The sequence below is a fragment of the Excalfactoria chinensis genome, chromosome 24, assembly GCF_039878825.1.
Source record: "Excalfactoria chinensis isolate bCotChi1 chromosome 24, bCotChi1.hap2, whole genome shotgun sequence".
In the NCBI taxonomy this organism is placed as follows: domain Eukaryota; kingdom Metazoa; phylum Chordata; class Aves; order Galliformes; family Phasianidae; genus Excalfactoria; species Excalfactoria chinensis.
This window is the reverse complement of record NC_092848.1, coordinates 2,109,495-2,128,726: the sequence shown is the minus strand read 5'-3', so window position 1 is coordinate 2,128,726 and position 19,232 is coordinate 2,109,495. Positions and strand designations below refer to the sequence as shown.

Here is a 19,232-nt window from a genome sequence, read left to right as displayed (position 1 = left end):
ACCCCCAACACTTCAGCACACATGGTTTGCATTTTCTGTACTCTCTTCTAGCGAGTCTTAAATGGCTGGAAATCAGTGTAAAAAAATCACGTTGGATTTTAAATGTTGTCGAGAAGTCATTTCTTGCATATTCATTGGATTTAATTCCTTTCCTCTCTTGTCTTGGCAAATGATGCAAGTCTGCCTCTGAAAATGTCTTTTCTTTGCATTTCACTTCAAAAGAGGGTTTAGTTTAGAGGCAGAAGCAGCAATTCTGCTTTTTTAACGGACCGATGTGATCAGAACACAAAAGTGGATGTTTAAGTTCACTATCTGCCTTTGCTTAATCTGTGGCCTTGAGGCAGCAATTAATCCTTTTTGAGCAAAATACGGTCATTGCTGTACTACAGAAACTCGTCTTTCTTGTAAAGGCATTGGTGTCACACATGCTGCAGAATGGCTCAGCCACGTCCATCCTCACAATCATGTTTTTACCTTGAATTACCCCACAGAGCCCCACTGACTTCACTAGGAGTTTTGCCTTCACATGATGATGCATCTGCTCTGCTGACATTTTTAACTTGCTGCCTTCTTGATTTGGATAATTTTTGCCTGTCCAGGATGCTCGATTTCTTGTGGAGATGAGAGCTTTCTCCAGCTCTGATTCACTGGACCTTCAGTTCAGAAGTATATTTTCTACCTTGCAACCCAGCAAGTGCTTTTGAGGCAGCAGCATGAGCAGCTCCTGGAATACCATTGTGGTCCAGCAGCACCTTTAGGGAGCCTCTTTGTGTGCACCCTTCCTGTTAGTACAACTGCTTATTGAGAGTAGGATTTGAGCAAAGGAGAGCTGGACGGATGGCATTTCACAGTTTTCTCAGTGCAGTGAGAACCGCAGTGGAAACCAGCCTCTCTGTCTCAGCACTTTATTGCTAGCCTGACAGTAGTAAAAGCAGCAAATGTTGGCAGATCTGGCTCGGAATCTATGCACACATGGCATTCGCTGAGCACAAAGCCAATTTATGGCTGTTTTCAGAGCAGAGCTCTTACCTTGATGTTGGCTGCTTGGAAGCCCTCTCTGAGCACTGTGCGTTACTGTATGAGTCGGTTCTCACTTACTTTTTTCTCCCCATCTGCTTTTCCAGGAGCCTCGGTTGTACTGTTGTGGAAATGCTGACAGAGAAACCACCCTGGGCAGAGTACGAAGCCATGGCAGCCATTTTCAAAATTGCCACCCAGCCAACCAACCCCCAGCTCCCTTCCCACATATCAGAACATTGCCGGGACTTCCTAAAGCAAATCTTTGTGGAAGCCAGGCACAGACCCTCTGCTGAAGAGCTGCTCAGACATCAGTTTGCACAGCTCCAGTACTGAATTACCTCCCTTGCTAACAGCTCCTGCTGGGCTCTCAGTGCTCCGTCTGGTCTAGTTGCAACTGCCCGTTGTGGTGCTGCATCTTCAAAATGCCAACTCAGCTGTCCTAGTCCTTTGGGGAAGTTATACCAAGGAACCTAGGGTCTGCCCTCGTGCCTGATACCTTTGTTTGCTGGACTAATGTTTATCCTACCGACAGCTGTCCAAACAGAGCTGCGTTTTGCCCTAGTTACCTTGATGTGAAATCGTAGCTGGCGGCGTGTTTTCTGCAGGCCTAAGAGTGGGAATGTAAGAAGTGAACCTAGAAGAAATCTGAACCGGTGTGGGAACTTGGAAGAGCTACACTCTCCATAACAGAAACGTGCTGCAGCTTTCAAGATCAGCTTTCTACAAGTGGTTACTCGTGTGGGTCACTGTTTTCCAGTCTTCTAGGGCTTTAGAGACATCTGTAGTACATGAATCCAGCAAAAAGCCATGTGTCATTGAGCATGCGCTCGCTATATTATATATTTTTCTTCTTAAGTATTCAGCATCTGAAGGTGTTCAGAAAATATTGATTCAAAAGTATGTGAATAGTGTTATTTTATAATGAAACCATGGATTTTGGGGCGGGGGTGAGGGAGGTCTTTCTAGCTAAATGTGAGGATAATCAGAAATGTTTCAGCAGAATGCAATCACTCTGGAGCCTGAGATAAGGGCTCTCCCACTGCCGTTAGAAAATCCAGAGCTTGATTTCCAAGGCTTGATCTGTCCTAGCATTAAAGCAGCGCTGGTTAGTTTGTGCTCCTGGTTCATCTCTCAGAGACTGCTGGGTCTAAAGAAAGTCCTTCTGGAAGGGAGTTTTGCAGAACAGCTTTTTGTTGCACCTATCATTTCGGCTGGTAACTTTAAACCAAAGATAGTTTACCTGGTGCCTGGGAATTTACTTCAGGAAAAGCTTAGGTGTTCCTTTGATGGCGCAGCCTAGTGGAAAATTAAGAGAATGGGTCGACTTTATGTCATGTGGAGAGTTTGCTGGACACCAATTTTACTCGTGCACATGAAGTTAAGAGTCAAGCTCATCCCCTCACGGTGTGCATTGTGTTTTATATGCACGCAAGTGTTCATTTTAAGGTTCCCATAAAATGTTTTGACCCTATTTAAATGAGCTTTTATACAAATTAAGGCAGTGGAACAAAGAGAACACTTGCAATGTTAGCAGATGTCTAAAGCTATCTGACCAAGAGGAGAGTTACTGAGGTCCCCATACAGGTATATACATACAGATACATCCAAGCCATTCTGCATCTGATGTGTAGCACATCTCTGATAACAGAGTTCCTGGTGGTTTACTGCCCGCAAATCCTGCACTGGGACACCAGCAATCCTTATTTCACACAGAAAAGCAGCAGCTTTTAAGTGCTGGGGATTTGTGAGTTAGTTAAAAGTGTTCTGTATGAAATGAAACTAAGAGAAGAGAGCAAGTCACTAGCTAAAGTACTGCTTCATAAAGCAACGCTAAAGGTGTTCTGCCCTGGTGTTGGAAACCATTTACCAAAGGGTCCACATGCTCTTCTCTTCCCATCAGAAACCTTGTAGGTTGCTTCATGATGCAGTAAAATTAACAGGAATTCATGTTAAGCTCATGTCAGGATAAAGCAAGTTTTAATGTGAGCTTGGGCTCCTTAAACACACCATGAATAATACAATATTGAATTAGAAAAGGGGGGATAAAAAGACAAAGCCCTGAAAGGATTTAACAATCTGAAGTGGTTTTTCTGTGCCAACCTCAGAGCAATATGTAATGGGTGGAAGCAAGCTGGTGTTGGTTTCACTTTCGGGCTCTCCTGCACTACTACAAGGATGCACTGTTTCAGTTGCAGGCACTTAGGGGGATTTTATTCTTATGAAAGCCCTTGTTCCATAATTTATTTAGTGAGAGCACTTCTATTGATCTCTTTAGAGCCTGGAACTTGACTATAAATTGTCCAGACACGTGGCCTGACTTTCGGCCTGCACTTCACTATTGCTTGCACCAGAGGGAAGTGAGGGCATGACGCTGCTGTTCTGTTCTGGGAAGCATTTGACACCACTTTGCTGCAGTCTAAATGGCTGCAGAGGGATGTTGAGTCCTTCCTGCAGTCTTGACAGAAGTCTGGTGGGACCCAGTAGCACTCTTCAAGCCTTGCAGCTATGAATATACCAAAGATTGAAGTCTTTATTATCCCACTTGAACCTGCAGATGTACAGGAGCAATGTCGATCCTTTCCGTGTGGGTTTCTCTCTTCCCTTGGCTTATCCTCACCAAACAGAGACCCCCTTCCATGGTCTTTCCTTGCTGTCCCACACATTGTGTTTTGGGAGAATAGGGCATGAGGAAATGGTGTCACTTTTAATATTTCAAAGCAACGAAATCCTCAGGATCTGTTGTGGCTTTTACCTCATACGCATCATGGAAGGCTGTTCCAGAGCAAAGCAAAGAGCATCACGGACTGATGGGCTCAGTCCTTTCCCTGCCAGAGCTTCTGGTCCTTCCCACCACCTCTGCTGAAATGTGCCTACTCTGTGTATACTCTTGTATTCCAGTCTGTATTAATGAAAGTAAATAGCAATTGTACAGCGACAGAGAACATGGGGTGCCAGCTTGGACTTCTTGTATTCCAGTCCCTGACCCAATGCCACCAGTTCGGCACAGGAACAAGCCAAAGCATTACTTGTATGTTTGGAGATGCACTTTTATGAATGTAGTTTATATCGCTCTTTTTTAGCTCTTTTTACATCATGTAAACGGTGATGCCTCATACTTTTGGTTTTTGTTGGGTTTTGTTTTGGTTTTTTTTTTTGTTTTTTTTTAATTTATATCGTAAAAGATCATATTTGGTGATTTTTATATATATCGACTCGACTGTTACGGGGTTTGGGGGGGGAGGATGGGAAATGAATTTGACGCCTTTATGAATTTCAAAAGGGAAAAAAAAAAAAAAAAAAAAGCAGCTGGTTTTGCAGAGAATTTGCTGATGGTTTATAACGAGTAGAACCAAGCCAAAATGCCGCCTTTGTTTCCTCACGGCCACCTTGATTATGGAAAAGGGAGATCTGGATTCTTAAGGCTGCTGCTACAGCGAATAAGCTTGGGGCTGGAGTCTGTCCTGAGGTCCCTTTATACAGCCTTAGCAGCAAAAAAATACTCAAGTGGACATAAATGTAATGAAAGCCCTGAACTGAATTCCATCTGGCCTCTTGATCCTGGCAGAACTGGGAAAAAAAATAGGAATAAACTTGTTTAGGGGAGGGTAGCCAGGCTAACAATAAACTGTTGTGTCCATTCCAAATGTCACGTGCTGTTTTCAGCTGTTCCTTCCTGGGAGGGAGATGGAGCGAGTGTTTAGCATTGGGATTCTTAATGGAAGGTGGTGCAGAAATGGAGAATATTCTCTTTGTTTTTTTTAACAAAATATGTCTTATAAGAGTGCTAATATGTCTTATAGGAGTGCTGTTATCCTGAAACTGTTGTAACTTTGAGCAGGAAGATGTCGGAGATTCCCATCAGAAAGGAGCAGAGGATGTGGCAAACTGTGAGCTTGTCAGGAAGCAAAGTGTTGGCATTTTGGTCTTGGCGTGACGATTCTGTGCATTCCAGGTTACTGGCTTCTTCTCGGGTAAAATCTTAATCTTTGCCTATTCTAATTGCAGCAAATTGGATTTTTTTCTTGTGTTTTTAAATCACAGGATTTAAAGATACTCCAAAGAGTTCCCTTTAATTAATTACTAAAACAAATTGACCCAGAGGGAAATTGGTACCTGCTCAGGTGACACAGTTTATTTCCGGGTGCCAAGAGCAAAGATCATCTATGAAAGAGGGGCAAGTGTGTGTCACTGCTGTACACACCTTCCTTGGTAGGCAAAGCTCAGATATTGAAAGCTCTACGTGGAAGGGGCTGAATCAGACCCCCATAATTGGTGCTTGGGTTAATACTGCCAGCTGGAAAGCTTTGATGTGTTTAAATATCTGCCATCCTGTGGCCTGTACCTGCCCGTGGAGCTGGGAGCATTCAGTTCATGTGCTGTGGGTTAATGGTATTTGGGCTTCGGGTCTTTCAACCCCAGCCTTGTTAGGGAGCAAATTGACCATTGGCTCTGAATTCCCCAGTAAGGAAAGGCCTAGGAGGTGGTTTAGAAATGTGGAAAAGGACATTGTTGCCCATCGATGCCTGCCTGGCATAAATTGTGCAGAGCAGGGAGAAGTCGCTGTAACCTGGATTGTGCAGAAGACCTTGAACCAGTAGTCTATATATACCGACCGGGGGCTTGCAGTGCAAAGCCAGGCCAATGTATCGTTTTATTTACAATAAAATTATCATTTATATGAAAGCCTTTTTGGTGGCTGTTTGCAGTGCAGCGCCCATTACTTCCTATGTAAATGATGCTTCTGGATAAGTAGATGGAACAACTAGTTTTCCCCTTAACTGAGGGATGAATTCTTTGCTTTCAGGGATTTATTTTTTGGGACTGGTGAAGTGTCCTATTTGTGAAGCTCTGCTTCTTGGATCAGGTAAGCACTTCCTCTTTGGAAGGTCACATTCATCCATTCTTGCTCTTCCAAGAGGTAGAATGACTCTGTCTAGATATTATTTTTTTCCACTGCTGCTGTTGTTAGAGCATAAAAATAGCAGTGTCTTCATTTCACTTTGCAGGCTGGGAGCTGGGCTGCTTCATTGGCTCTGCACATGGGGAGTCTGCGGATGGAGAGCTGAGCTTTGGACTGTGCTGTGAGTTCTTTAGTCCAGACATGGGTCTATAAATGGTCCTTATTCACCCATACCTACAGAGGTGGATTGTCAAAAGGCAGGCAAAAGGGCCTGGGCAGCAAGACCACGAGGAGATGGTTTGTATGATGGTGTCTGCCCTGGCTGGGATGCTTTGCTTCAGCTGGGAGCTCATGGGATTCATTCCCCAGGGAGGTTGCAGCTCCAACTTGTGAAGCTCAACTTGCTTGGAAGCATTTATTTGAAATATCTGGGAGCTGATCCTGAATTGTCTCTCCTTTGGCTGTGTTGTTAGGTCATTTTATAAAGCAAAGATGTGGAGAAGTGAGGCCTTTGGGCTTCAGGCAGATGGGAGATACCACGAGCTCTGCTGCCAGAACTGGCACTATCGCACATAAGGGAAGTCTTGCATGGAGTGTGCTCAGGATTTGGGCAGGGTAAGCTTAGTTGTCCTAAAGCAGAGTAAGGGAATGGAAGCCCATATTTCTGAATATTTTCAGGTTTTATGTTTTTTTTTCCAGCATACTATCTTAAAAAAAGGACAGAAATAGTGTTCCTATAAACTCAGCCTGCAGAGCTTGCTCAGATACTCATTTTTTTCCTGGTATTGTTCTGTGTTTATGAGCTAGTCTTTAGTGCTGCTGTCACTTGAGCAGTGGCTTGAATGCTGCTGTGGTCCCTTGAGATGCTGGGTCAGAACCTCAACTTTCCCTGCAGTCTCCTTTTCCCAGGTCAGTGAATAGTTAGTTGCTGTGTCTCTTAAACACAGAAATATTTGTTAATGTTAAATGTGAACAACTGAGAATAAATGGGTTAATAATAGGCTGATGCGGTGGGAACCCCTGCATATGGAACAAATACACAGGCAGCACTTATGTGCTCTTGCAAAACTGATGAGAACCAGACAACTCAAGTTGTGTCAGAGCAAAAATGTCCTATGGGACCAGACGCAGCCATCTCCTGTTGCTTCCTGACACCCTTTCTTTGTGTTAGAACCTGTAATTCCCACTCGTGCCACAGGACAAGCTTAGAAGCTCACAGGCTCTGAAAACTTGTTGCGTTTACTGTAGGACACCTTTCCCAAAGCTGAGGCTTTCCCTCTCCTAACTGCTCTATGTGTTCAGTGGTAACATTGGCTTTAAGAATGAACATGAGATTTACGTGTTAGGGCTGCAGGATGGCCTGTGCACTCCTGGGCTGCCCTCTCATGAGCAACATGCTCCACAGAAATGCTGTGTTCCATCAGTGCAGTGTGTGGTCCTGCCTTGCATCTTCCCCACGTTTCTTCTTGGGTGGTTTGGATCAGGGGTGGGAGAGGAAAGTGCAAACTCGGGTTGGAGGTGGGAATGATCTGCCGCAAGGTCTGACCAATGCACAAAAGGAATGAACCTAAAAACCTCAAAAGCTTTTTTTTTTCCCCCCCCTGAAAATGGTGTTATATTTGTAATGTGGCTCGAGGGAAGGTGACTTAAGGTAAGTTTTCTCTTTAAATCCAGTGCTATACAGTTCTGAAGCAAATGTAGTTTCAAATCTTCAAAGAGGCTGGTTATATATGACTGCTGTGGCTATTTCTGTTAGCATAGTAGAGACTTAACTAGGAACGATGTCTTCTGGGTTTAATACCGTGTGGGTGTATTGCTCTACATCCAGGAACTGCTGGCGCAGTTTGCTGCCCTGTGCCCCGGTTCCACTGGTGTGGAGCTCTGCCTGGTGCTCATTTTGTATCTTCAGTGCAAGACCACATCTCTGCAGTGGAGGAGAGGAAATGCAGGTGGCACTGTGGCATTGCGCTACATCTAAGCGCAACTTCTGAGCTCCATGCAGCGTCCCCCAGTAGTTGTGCATGCAGCAGCCATCTCCCCAGCTCTTTCTCCCCATCCCAAAGGCTGCGGGCTGCCCTCTGAACCCAGCAGCGCAGTTTCCTCCCCACGTAGCTCCAAATCTTCTGTTCCAACTGCGGGTGTCGCTGCGCAGTGCTGCCGAGCTGCAGCAGAGGGAGCACAGAATGCTGCTCCAAGCTGGTGGCCGGCTCCTGGCTGCTCGGAAACTTCCAATAAAAGCTGGGAAGGTGTTTGGCAGCTGTGTGTGCTGGGAACCATTGGTGGTTCTCTTCTCCATGGGTACTTATGCTGTTAAGTCTCACTCCATCCAGCTGTAGGATCTGAGCATCCCAAATCGCAGGAACTTGTGCTGGCAGCCAGGATGGAGGATTCAAAAGGTTTCTAGTCCCAGGGAGTGAGACGCTCATCCCAAAATCAGCTGCAGCTTAGAGAAGTATTAGGGGCAGGGAGTGTTTTTGGCCCTTTCTCCATCTTTGTCTTACAAAAACCTCACAGCTGGAGAAGTTTTAAGCTGGGGGTTCTGTTCTGCTGCTGCTTTTGGTACTCACTGGGAAAGCGTGTGTGGGCACTTGTGCAGAACACCATCCTTCAGACGTATCAGGCAGATCAGATAAGCTCAGGGTGTTGTTTAAGGCGTCTTGCTGTGCAAACTACCACTAGGGCTTCCCTGTGCACAGAGCCTGGTATGTTAATCTGAGAAGCAAAGTTTCCCATTAGCAGTTTTGTGTAGCAGCCTTTCAGGGAGATAGAACAGTGATAGAAGTGTCTCTCCTTGTGTGTGAATTTGATGCTCATCAGGTTCACTTACGTGTCCCCTTCCAACCCCCCCAAACTGTGGTGTCTGGGTCAGCTTGCTGTGGCCCGTTCTGGTAATGCAAGGCCTCACGTGTTGCTTTCTGTTCTCAGAATGAGAAAGAGGGGACTGCAGAAAGCAGTGGTACAGCAGATACAGATGGACTCTGAAGACCTTCTGCCTCTTGGGATTTTGTGTTCCTTCCACTTCTGCTGCATCAACAAGAGTTTGCTGTGCCCATGTGAAAAGGGGGGTATAGGAAAGTGAGGTAGTAGAGAAGGGGGATTGCTTCTGTCATCAGGCAAAATCCCAGTTTGCAGTGTTCAGAACGGCAAATGGCTACTTTAAATTTCCTTGTGTACAATTTCCCTGCTGCGCAGAACAACCTGCCAGTGTGAGAACGGGGAAGTGAAGCCAGCAAGAAACAGGAAGCAAAACTGAAGAGCCTGCTTTCGTTTTCTAAGCCATGGAAGGGACCGGAACCTGATCGGGGTCACAGGGCCCCTCTGCAGAGCAGCAGGCACTCGTTGCCATCGTTTATGCTGTGATGAATCTTGCAGGGCTGGGCAGGAAATGGCTTTTGTTGTGGTGTGAGGAGGAGCACACCTGTGTGATGGGCAGGCAGGGCACGTTGTAAGGCTGGCACTCACAGGTCTGTGTGTGCAGTCCTTGCAGTGCACTGGATATCCCCATGTGTGTCTTTAAGAAGCCTCATAACAAACAAGGGGAGACATGTTGTCTAACAGCAGGGACACCAGTATAACCCATCCCTCTGGGATCGTACTCTGGCCTGTACCCATCTCTTGTAAGTGCAGGGAAGCTTATCAGTAGTCACCATGGATTCACCAAGGAGAAATCGTGCATGACCAACCTGGTTGCCTTCTGTGATGCCATGACCCGCTGGGCAGATGAGGGTTACAGACCGTGCGTGTGGAGGAAGGAGGTAAATGATCACTAAAAACAGACCCACCTGCCTCTTCACTGCATTGGGTCTCATTAGGCTCGTTAATTAGTATGGAGTCTCCCACCCAGACATCACAGCTCAGCAGCTGGGGCTGATGGAAGCCAGCCCAGCTTGGAGTGAGCCATGCCTGCCTGCTGGGGTCGGGCACAGCGTTGGCATGGAGGGAAGCGAGCGAGCCACAAAGTGCATGCAGGCAAAAGGGCAGCAGAATTCACGTGGTGGTGAATTCCCTCCAGGGCTGGGCTCTGGGCTCTGTGCAGAAGCTGAATAGTGGTCACAGCCGGGGCTTTGTAGCTCACTGTTGTGCAATGTGAAATCCTGACCTCTGCTCCCACCTCCCTGTGTCCCTGCAAGCACAGGATGAGACAGGGAAGGCTTGGAAACCTTGTATTACAAAAATAAAAGAGCGCATGGCGCGGTGTGACGCGTGGAGCTGCACGAGGCTCCAGCGCAGAACGTACCAATGGAAGGCAAATATAAAAAGGACAGACACCGTTAAACAGTCGCAGGGCAACATCCTTAAGGCTGAACAATCCCAACTGAACTGAGCTGATGTAAACCAAAGAACCTCCTTATTCAGAGCCCCCAGCAAGGCAGGGTTGGTACTGGAAGCTCTGCTCTGACTTGCAGGCTGGGTTGGGGCTCTCAGAGCCCTTACATCTCCTTTCCCATGGCAGCAGGCCTGGAATGTGTGCACAGGGCTGGGATTTCACAGGGGGCAAACGCTTCTGGTCTGATCTCATCAGGGAAGAAAGGGCTCTGGGTTTGGGGGCTGCACCCCACTCACATCTGCCCCATCCTTACAGTCTGTAGGATCCCTCCAGACATCCTCAGATGCCCTAAGGAAAGCTGAGTCGCTTCCCATCCCCTGCTGCTTGGGTCCCCTTTGCTTTACATCAGCTCAGTCAGCACTGGCTCAGCACTGCTCCGTGCTGTCTGCTGGGCTCCAGGGAAGGGTGGGCCGTGCCCTGCTCATGCCGACTTGGTCCCGCTCTCCACTTCCTTGTGCACCCACAGCTCCTTGTGCTGCTTGCGTCCAAAGCCCTCGTCGTAGTTGCCTTTACTCTTGAAGAGCTGCTGGAAGTGGGGCTTGCAGTAGAACTCCCCATGGAGCGCCGCGTAGCTGCCCAGGCTGGGGAAGGAGAGAGGTTAGTGGGACTCAGCAAGGGCTTGGGAGCTCAGGGAGAGGGGAGGAAAGAGGAAGGAACATGCAGGTGGCCCTTAGGGAACAGAGGGTCCTGCCCTGCACTTCAAGAGGAGGACTGTGATGGGCAGGTGGGTGAAGAGCCCCCCCTGCACCCCATAACCCAGCACTGCTCACCTGAGCTTGGCGTGGCAGTGCTTGCAGCAGAAGCAGGAGTTGTGGAAGACAAATTTATCCGCCACCAGCCGTTCCATGGGATAGACGGTTTTCTGGCAGGCGGTGCACATCTCCCTCACTTGGGCCTTCAGGCTGAAGGACTGGGCAAGGAAAAAACCGAAAGGAGAGAAGGTGAGGAAAGGGGGTCAGAGATCCTGTGCCCATCTCTGTCCTCCCCACCTCCTCGCACAGCAATAGGGTGCAGGAGAGTCGCGGTACCTTGGAGCGCTGCACTGTGCTGCTTCCTGAGTTGCTCTTTGCCTCCTAAGGAGAGAAGTTGAAATGAGAGTTAGAGGTGGGCAGGTGAGGCACTGAGCTGTGCCTGGCAGCCAGTGATGGACTCTGAAATCTGCACTAGGAAGGCACCAGGGCTGACATCAGCCCATCAACGAAGCTGAGTGAGGCAGCTGAAACATCCCTGCCTCAACATCCCTTGGGTCTTTGCAGAGTGGCTGCAGCAGAACCCTCTCTGTGACCTACGCTGGCAAATCAGCACATGCTGCCCTGTAAGTTTTTATGAACAACAGCTCTATTTTGGCATGAGATGCTGCTCGTGGTTCCTTCTGGCCAACAAGCATTTATCCCATAGGGCTCATCCAACACTTTGGGCTCTGTAGGAGGGCTGGCACGTTCCCTGTGCTATATCTGGGATGCCCCTCACTCTGATGCAGCAGGCAGTGCTGGCTGCCCCTCACCAGATGTTTTGTTTCCTGTTAGCAGCCAACCCTACACAGGAAACGCCTGCGCCATCAGCGGGACCGAAAAGCTTTCACAAGTCCCTGCAGACTGTGTGTGCATGGAGGGGAGAGTGGAGTTAAGGACCTGCTGGGTGTCACTCAGAGCCCACGGCTGTGGGAGGAGCAGATGCAGACTCTGAGGTGCCTCTGCCCACTGAGCAAGGTCTCAGTGCAGCCTTAGAGGGGCCCCATCAGGCAGTGACCCTGCAGCATCACCCCCTGCCTCCCTGCTCTTCCCCTGCTGCAGCTTCAGCTTTGCTTGGGCAGCACAGCCCCATTTCTGCCCCCAGGGTGAGCTCCCATCCCCTGCTCCTCCCACCTCGTTCTTCCCCAGCATTTCTCCTTCGTATTTTTGGAAGCAGTTTGTCTAAAAAGACACACAGGAAGCTCTCACTTCACCGAGCTGCCTCTCCAGACGTTTCCCAGCTGCTCTCACCGCCTGAGGTCGGGGACATCATTTTCCTCTCCCTCCCACTTTTGCACAAGGCTGAAGGGAAAGCCAAAGTCAACAGAGAAGTGCGGGCAGCGAGGAGGCTCAGGTTGTGTAAAAAAGCAAGCACAGGTGCTCTGCTGGGGTTGGGGTTAAGGGGCTCCTTCCAGGCTTAGCTGAGCAGTGCTAAGGAGGAGGATGCTGCCTCCCATCCGCTCCCAAGGCTGCAGTGCTCTGCTGCTGCTCGTCACTTCTCAGCAGCCTCCTGGCTCCGACCAGGCAGCTATTTCATGTCTGAGATATCCTCCCTCGGGGAAGGGTCATATCCTGTCCCAGCAGGGGATGTTCTCAAGCCTTTATGTTTTTCCATCTCCGATCACCCCGATCCTAAGCAGCTCGCATGCTCACAATTGTGATCACGGAAAGCCATGGAAACACAAACAAACAGACAGCAACCCCAGCCGAGCAGGGTGAGCAGTGCTGGACGAGGTGCACCAGAGCCTGGACAACGTGCTCAGCAATGCACTCAGCAAACAGCACCTTCTGCTGGAACCTTCCCACCCCCAGGTCCTGTTGTCTGAGCAGCAGCTGCGCCTTCGGTCACTCTGAAACACTGCATCCTCTATGCACAGCCTTCAACCTCAGGGAACAAACCCAACTGGCTCTGGAATTCTTATGCAAACTGCAGGAGATGCAACATACGTGAGACGGGGTTGTGCTGGCAGCTTCTGAGGCCTGGAACATGGTTCTGTCCCCTCCTCAGTTGGTTTTAATCCTGAGCTTGGAGGCTGTGGGCTGATGTTCCCGGGGAGGTGTTGAAGGCGGTCGGTCCTCTTGCAACACCTGGAAAGGAAATGTCAGTGGGAGTGAGGCTGGTTTCATCACCCCAACCCCGCAGCCACACGGCCCTGCAGGAGCTGGTGTGTGATATTGGCTTCCTGGTGGGCTACAGGGGTCCCTTGGGGGAATCCAAGACATGTGGGCAAGGCGGATATGGAACAGGGCTCAGTGTTAGGAGTTGAGGTGGGGCCAGCATGCAGATCTGAGGCTTTCCCATACAAAGATATTGGGCTCAGATTGGAAAGGAATGGGAAGCAAAGCGGCAGCTGCTGTAAGCATCCTCCAAACCACACGTGGAAGGTGGTTAGCAGGCAATAGCAAGCTGTCAGCAGGCAGGTACAGCCTCCAGCCAGAGCTGCTGTCCTGCTGAGGCAGCAAACCCAGAGCCCAGACCGTCACTGGTGCAGCCACCGAAGGATGGGCGATGCCAGATCTGAGTCTAATTTTAGCCCAGAGAAGCTTTGCTGAACAGAGCAGCTCACAGCTCAGCAGAGCGAGTGATGGAAACTTTGTCTTTTCTCAAGGTGCTCACGTTGCCTCCAGGCTGAGCTCCTGTGATGGCGAGTTTGATGCCTCCCAGCACAGCTTTAAATAAAGTCACCCTGTTTGGTGAAAAGTCAGATGAAAAGGTACTGACAGATCCTCGGGGTTTTCCCCATCGTGCTTTACCTTCAAAACACCCATAAAAGGTCAGGGTGGATGAGCCCTGTTTTGCACATGTGAAACAGACGGGGAGTTGAGCTCTGGGTGCAGAGGGAGGTACAGAGTGGGGACACCAAGGCATGGCCGTGCCCTCTGAGCCCCCCGTGCTGTCCTGGCTGCAAAATGGGAGCTGTGCAATGATGGGGATGTGCTGCCGATCCAGTCTCCCAGTAACGTTTGCAAACATGATTTGGGTTTGGGGAACTCTTTGATCCCCAGAAAGCCCCAGCAGCCAGCAGCTGCCATCCGGCTCGAGCTGCTGCAACCAAACAAACACCCCTAATGAGCAACTGCTTTCAGTGACCTGAGCAGCAAAGCCAGGCTTCCAGAGCTGGGGTTGACAACCCTCATTGCAGACGCTTCCCAGCCCCAGCTGAGAACACAACTCCGATTTTACCTAAATCATTTCCTGTCCTCTCTGCGGTCTGTTGTTATTTCCTGCTCACAAGGAGGCAGCGCACGCAGGCGGGTGATGCTGGAGGCCACACAAACCCCCCCCCCTACCCTCCATCCTCCTCTCCCCTGGTGCAGCACCATCCCTCCCACACCTGCAGGGTCTGCGTGGTGCACAGACCCCATGGGGAACCCGAAGAACCCACAAAGCCCCTCTGGTCCACACCCCACGTACCTCCAGCACGGATGCGCAGCCCTTGTCCTCCTCGCCTCCTTTCACCTCTCCCCGCCTGTCCCTCCAACATCTCTCCACCCCTTCCTCTTCCCCTCACAGCCCATCTTCCCCCCCTACCCCAGCTGCCTCAGTTTCCCCAGCTCCTCCCCACGATCCCTCTCTCCTTCTGCTTCTGTTTTTCCCCTCGCTTCTTTTCCTGCATTCAGCAGCCCCCCAGTCCCATTCCCTTCAAGGTCATCACAATTATCCCAACCTAGATCTTGATGTTCTCCATCCAGGCCCACCCTCCATGCACGTACCCTCCTGCAGTCCCGTGCCCCGGTCTTTGTTTCAAGAGAGGCCCTTTTGGTGTAACTGTCCTACGGACAAGAGCAGATGTTGCTAAATGTCCTTCCTGCCCAAGGACAGGAGTAGAAATCTCAAAGGGGAAGGGTGTGCTGAAGCGATAAGGGAAACAGAGCACGTTAGTGACCACTGCAGTGTTTCTAAGAGGCTTCCAGCTGCTGTCATCGCTGTTTCAAGGAGGCATCAGTCTGTACAGGGGGGATTGGAGCCCAAAGCTGTAAACACGCTTCTGTGTGCAGAGGAACCCCCACGGCACAGGCTTTGCTTAAGGACACATTGCCGCATTGATGCCAGGGCTGCTAGTGCTGGAACGGCTTGCTGATTTCATGAAGACCACGGATGATGTCTGTGACAAAGCAAGGAAGCCCAGTCCAGGCCTCCATGGTGGATGTTGGCACCCACAGCTGCTAGCCCTGATTTCTCCTCTTTGATTCACAGCCCCTCACCTGCCTGGCCCTGGGGACACATGTAAGGTCAGGGGAGCATCTGGAGTGGCCCCTTGTGGAAATCCCCCAACTCACTGAAGGTCCACATCCCTCCGTGACCATGACCTGCCTCCAACACACAGCACTGCCCTTGCTGCCTACCGTCCCCATTTCACTGGGCCCCCAAGCAGCCCACTGCTGGCTGAGAGCCTCTCTGAAAGCTGATGATGGCTTTCCAGCACAGGAAAGCAGCGTGACTGCAAAGGGTGAGAGGCCCCTCTCTGCCATATGGTTCCCATTAGCAGCCCTGTGAAGTCAGTGTTTACTGCTGGGATCACTGTGCCATGGCCAGAGGCTTTCCCAAAGACCAAGCACAGTGTGGGGGGGAGGATCCAGGCCCTCTCCATCCCAAGAAGATGCCATGTCCCCATAGCATGCCACGGGTTCCACTCCTCAGAGGGGCTGTTGGGCATTACATTTGGTACTGCTGATGTCCCCATGACCAGACGTAGGATTAGTGCAAATGCTGGCCATGGCCAACCCCTGCTGTGAAACAAATCAGCATCAAACAGGCCAGCACCAGCCCAGGGACACAACAACCCCAGTGCTGCTGCAGCTTCTCAGGCATGGAAAGGGGCAGCAAGCTGCAGCCTGGGTTGGACAACAAGCAAGTATGGTGGATCATGGCTCCAGCCTTGGCAGACCTCAAGTCATGGTGGTGATGGGTTGGCAGTTGGACTTGATCTTTTCCAGCCTCAATGATTCCATGATTCTAAGCTGGCTTCAAATCTGGGCTCCTCGTGTGGCTCCAAGCCAACACTGGTGTTTGGGACCCAGCCCAGGTTCCTAATGCTGCAATCCAGGACAGAGGGCTCTGCAGGGAACCAAGTGGTTCACTCATGCAGCCCCCCATGACCCTACTCAGCCCCACCAGGCAGGGCTGCCCCTCTCATCCACTTTCCATCCACGTTCCGTGCCGTCTCTTGAAAGGCTGCCAGCGGGCAGGAAATCTGCAGCCGAAATGCTGAGGGATGCTGACAAGGAATAGTTGTGGGGAGGAACAGGGCTGCCTTTGTCAGAGCAACAATGGAGGACCCACAGGAGCCAGGTGAAGCCCCTGCCCAGCCATTCTGCTCTCCCACCTTCAGCTCTGGGAGCTCCACATCCAGCCTTGCCCTGAGGATGCTGCTGGGATCCATCTGTGTTCCAGCAGTGGGAACTGAAGCACAGAGCAGCCCATCCCTTGGACTAGAGCCATGTTTTATGGCATCCATTAAGTACCACGAAGGGAATCTCTGCTCCCTGGGTCCTGCTATCTCCTTCAGAGCTCAGAGAGTGGACAAATGCAGCAAGGAGCTGCTGGGTGGGAGAGAGGAGATTCTTTTCCGAGCAGAGAAATGTCTCTCATTAGCACCAGATGATAAAGCAGGAAGCAAGAGTCAGCATGACAGGTTGGGAGGTTCGGATTGGACAGTAGGCACAAATGCTTCGGAAGAAGGAAGACTTGGAAGCTCTGCAGCGTGGTACTAATTAAGTGCAGTACACACAAGCACAGCAGTTCTGCCCCTTCCATCCCCTTCTCAGTGTTTCCTTAGTCTTAGAAGACTCCCCCCCATGTCCTACCCAGAAGGTTCTCATGGAGGGTATGCCTATCAGCCTTCTCATTGGCGATGAGAAGCCAATCCCTTTCATCTGTCCCTATAAGACAGGTTCTCCATCCCTTCTGCTACACCAGAGGAGGGCTCAGACCTTTGCATCCCATTTGGACCCCTTCCCTGGCAGCACACATCTGTGCTGATGCACTCTTCCCCTGCAGTGCCCCCCACTCGCTGGCCATATGGAGCGGGCTGTGGGCTCACCAGAGGAGCGAGAAATATATTGTGTATTTAAAGACCGCAATAATCCCTTCACCCAGATTTAACGTTGTCCACCCCGGAGCTTTGCTAATAGCAAGGTAAGCTCTGCAACACTCCCAGATGGCAGATAAAAAAAACAATGATATTAGTGGAAAAAGCAAAAGGCAGACACACCTCTGGGAACATGGCAGCTGTGTGACAATGGGCTGCAAAGAGCCAAGGATGGGCAGAAAGGAAAAGGAAAACCCCTCACAGCTGAAGGGACTGCTTGCAGGTTCACAGGCCTGCAGGAGGAAACCACAAATGGAACTCCCTTCCCTAACGAGAAGTCTCATGGGGGCTTCTGGTGACCAAAAAAAGGCCAGAACTTTTGTTGTGAGCCTCATGGAAGTGAGGATGCGTGCGGCCACTGCACACCCCGTGCTGAGCCTCAATGCTCACCTGGGAGTTTGCTTCCTATGGGAGCCCATGGGGAGAGGGCAGCAGCACTGAGGCTGGTTCAGCCTACAGTCCATCGGTTACCCTGCCATTACCTTTCAATCAGCATTAATAATGCTGCAGGCATGCTGCCCCCAGCCCTAAATACGCAGCAGCTCAGCTTGGAGAGCCCTCGTGAGATGCTTTCAGTGCACAAAGCCCCGTTCCTAAAGCACAACGCAGGCTGCCACGCAACTCCAGTGTTCCAAAACAGATACCCACCCCATCAACAGAAACCAATGGAAAAACCAATAAAAACCATCATCTATGTGGTATCTCAGCTGATATAAGGGATCCAAAGGGATTATAGGGACCAGATCATTGCCTTATCCAACAGTTACAGCACAGGGCTGCCACCTGGGAGCCCTGGGGCTGATCCTGGCTGTAGTTTGTTGGGTGATGCTGAACACAGCACTTTGGTTTTTATCCATTCCCTTTCCCTCTAGTGAAAGCAGAGCTGTTTCCCTTTGTGAAGCCCTGAGGGGGGTCCCCAGCAGCTGCTCGGGGGGGGAATGACAGAGCTGGGGGTGTGTTCATGTTGGGATCAAACCTCGCAGTCATGCAACAACCTCCCGAGGGGGTGATGGGGGACCTGTGGCTGCAGGGATGTAAAGCAGGGCTGGATGGGCGCTGGGAGACACAGCACGGAGATTCAGCAGGCAGCAGCCAAGGGGCTGGGGGAGGGGGGGGGGGGGTAGAGAAGCAGGGATCTAACAGGTTTTCTTCTATCTATCTCCTCTCTTTCTGCTCAGCATAAGAATATGGATCTGTCCAACCCCACCACACCCCCAAGCACGGGATGCAGCACACAACAAAGAGGGAGCTCAGCACAGCTGGGGAACCCCGAAATGCTGCACCCCCCCCTAAACACCGCATGCCGAGACCCTACTCACTCTCCTCCCCACTCAGCAGCGGGTGCGGACCCTTCTCCATTTCCCAACAGAATCCCAACCCCGAAAGGCACCCAGTGCTCAGGCAGCATCCCCCGCGTGCTCCCCCACCATTAACGTCTCTCGACCGAACCGTTTCTCGGAGCAAAAGTTCCCCCCTGGAGCATCACGGATACATTTGGGGGGGGGGGATCCCCCACCTGCTGCGCGGTCCCGGCTGGCAGCACCGCTCGCGGGGCTCCCCACCTGCAGCCCTTCTCCCCATCTCCCCCTCTCCGAGCCCTCCCACCCCGCTTTGTTCCCCTCCCCCATTGTTCCCGACAGACCCAAACCCAAACCCACCAGACCCCCGGGCTCCGCCGCCGAGCAGCAGCAGAAGGGCTCAGCCCTCACCGCGCCGTCTGTCCGTCTGTCCGTCTGTCTGTCCGTCTCTCCGTCGTTCGCTCCGTCCCTTCCGCGCTCCCTGCGCGCTCCCCCCCCCCCCCCTCCTCCGCCCCGCAGCCCCTTTTATCGCGCGGCCGCCGCGGCGATTGGTTCCCTGCGCGGTGCGGCTCCGAGCTCCGCTCCTTTGTGTGCAGCCGCCTCTCCCTCACCCGGCGGCCCCCGCTGCCCCCACCCCAAATCCGCATCGCCGGCCCCGTCCCCCCGGCGGCCACCCCTTCAGCGAGCGGAACCGCGATGGGGGATGGGGTTCTGCTGGGGTTCTGTTGGGTTCTGTTGGGTTCTGCTGGGTTCTGCTGGGGTTCTGTTGGGTTCTGCTGGGGTTCTGTTGGGGTTCTGCTGGGTTCTGTTGAGGTTCTGTTGGGTTCTGTTGGGGTTCTGTTAGGTTCTGTTGGGTTCTGTTGG

General features: G+C 51.1%; 2 protein-coding genes across 4 annotated transcripts in view; one reads left to right on the top strand and one right to left on the bottom strand.

Moving 5' to 3' along the window:
* The window catches only part of MAP3K3 (mitogen-activated protein kinase kinase kinase 3), a 37,210-nt gene extending 32,431 nt beyond the window's left edge, over positions 1-4,779 (top strand). For both annotated transcript variants that reach the window (XM_072356729.1, XM_072356728.1), the window contains exon 17: positions 1,125-4,779. In XM_072356729.1, the coding sequence (XP_072212830.1) occupies positions 1,125-1,353 (229 nt within the window). In that variant the 3' untranslated portion in view covers positions 1,354-4,779. The remainder of the gene's footprint in view (positions 1-1,124) is intronic.
* A 5,287-nt stretch (positions 4,780-10,066) lies between these two features.
* On the bottom strand, positions 10,067-18,870 carry LIMD2 (LIM domain containing 2). Of its 2 annotated transcripts, none has more exons than XM_072356656.1 (5): positions 18,780-18,870; positions 12,926-13,066; positions 11,276-11,320; positions 11,018-11,157; positions 10,067-10,828 (listed from the first exon to the last, which is right to left on the bottom strand). In XM_072356656.1, the coding sequence occupies exons 2-5, from the start codon at positions 12,965-12,967 to the stop codon at positions 10,669-10,671; spliced, it is 387 nt and encodes a 128-aa protein (XP_072212757.1). In that variant the 5' UTR covers positions 12,968-13,066; positions 18,780-18,870; the 3' UTR covers positions 10,067-10,668. The 2 variants fall into 2 exon arrangements, with proteins under 2 accessions (XP_072212757.1, XP_072212756.1); XM_072356655.1 differs by having other exon boundaries at positions 10,068-10,828; positions 18,729-18,867.
* Between the last annotated feature and the right edge of the window lie 362 nt (positions 18,871-19,232).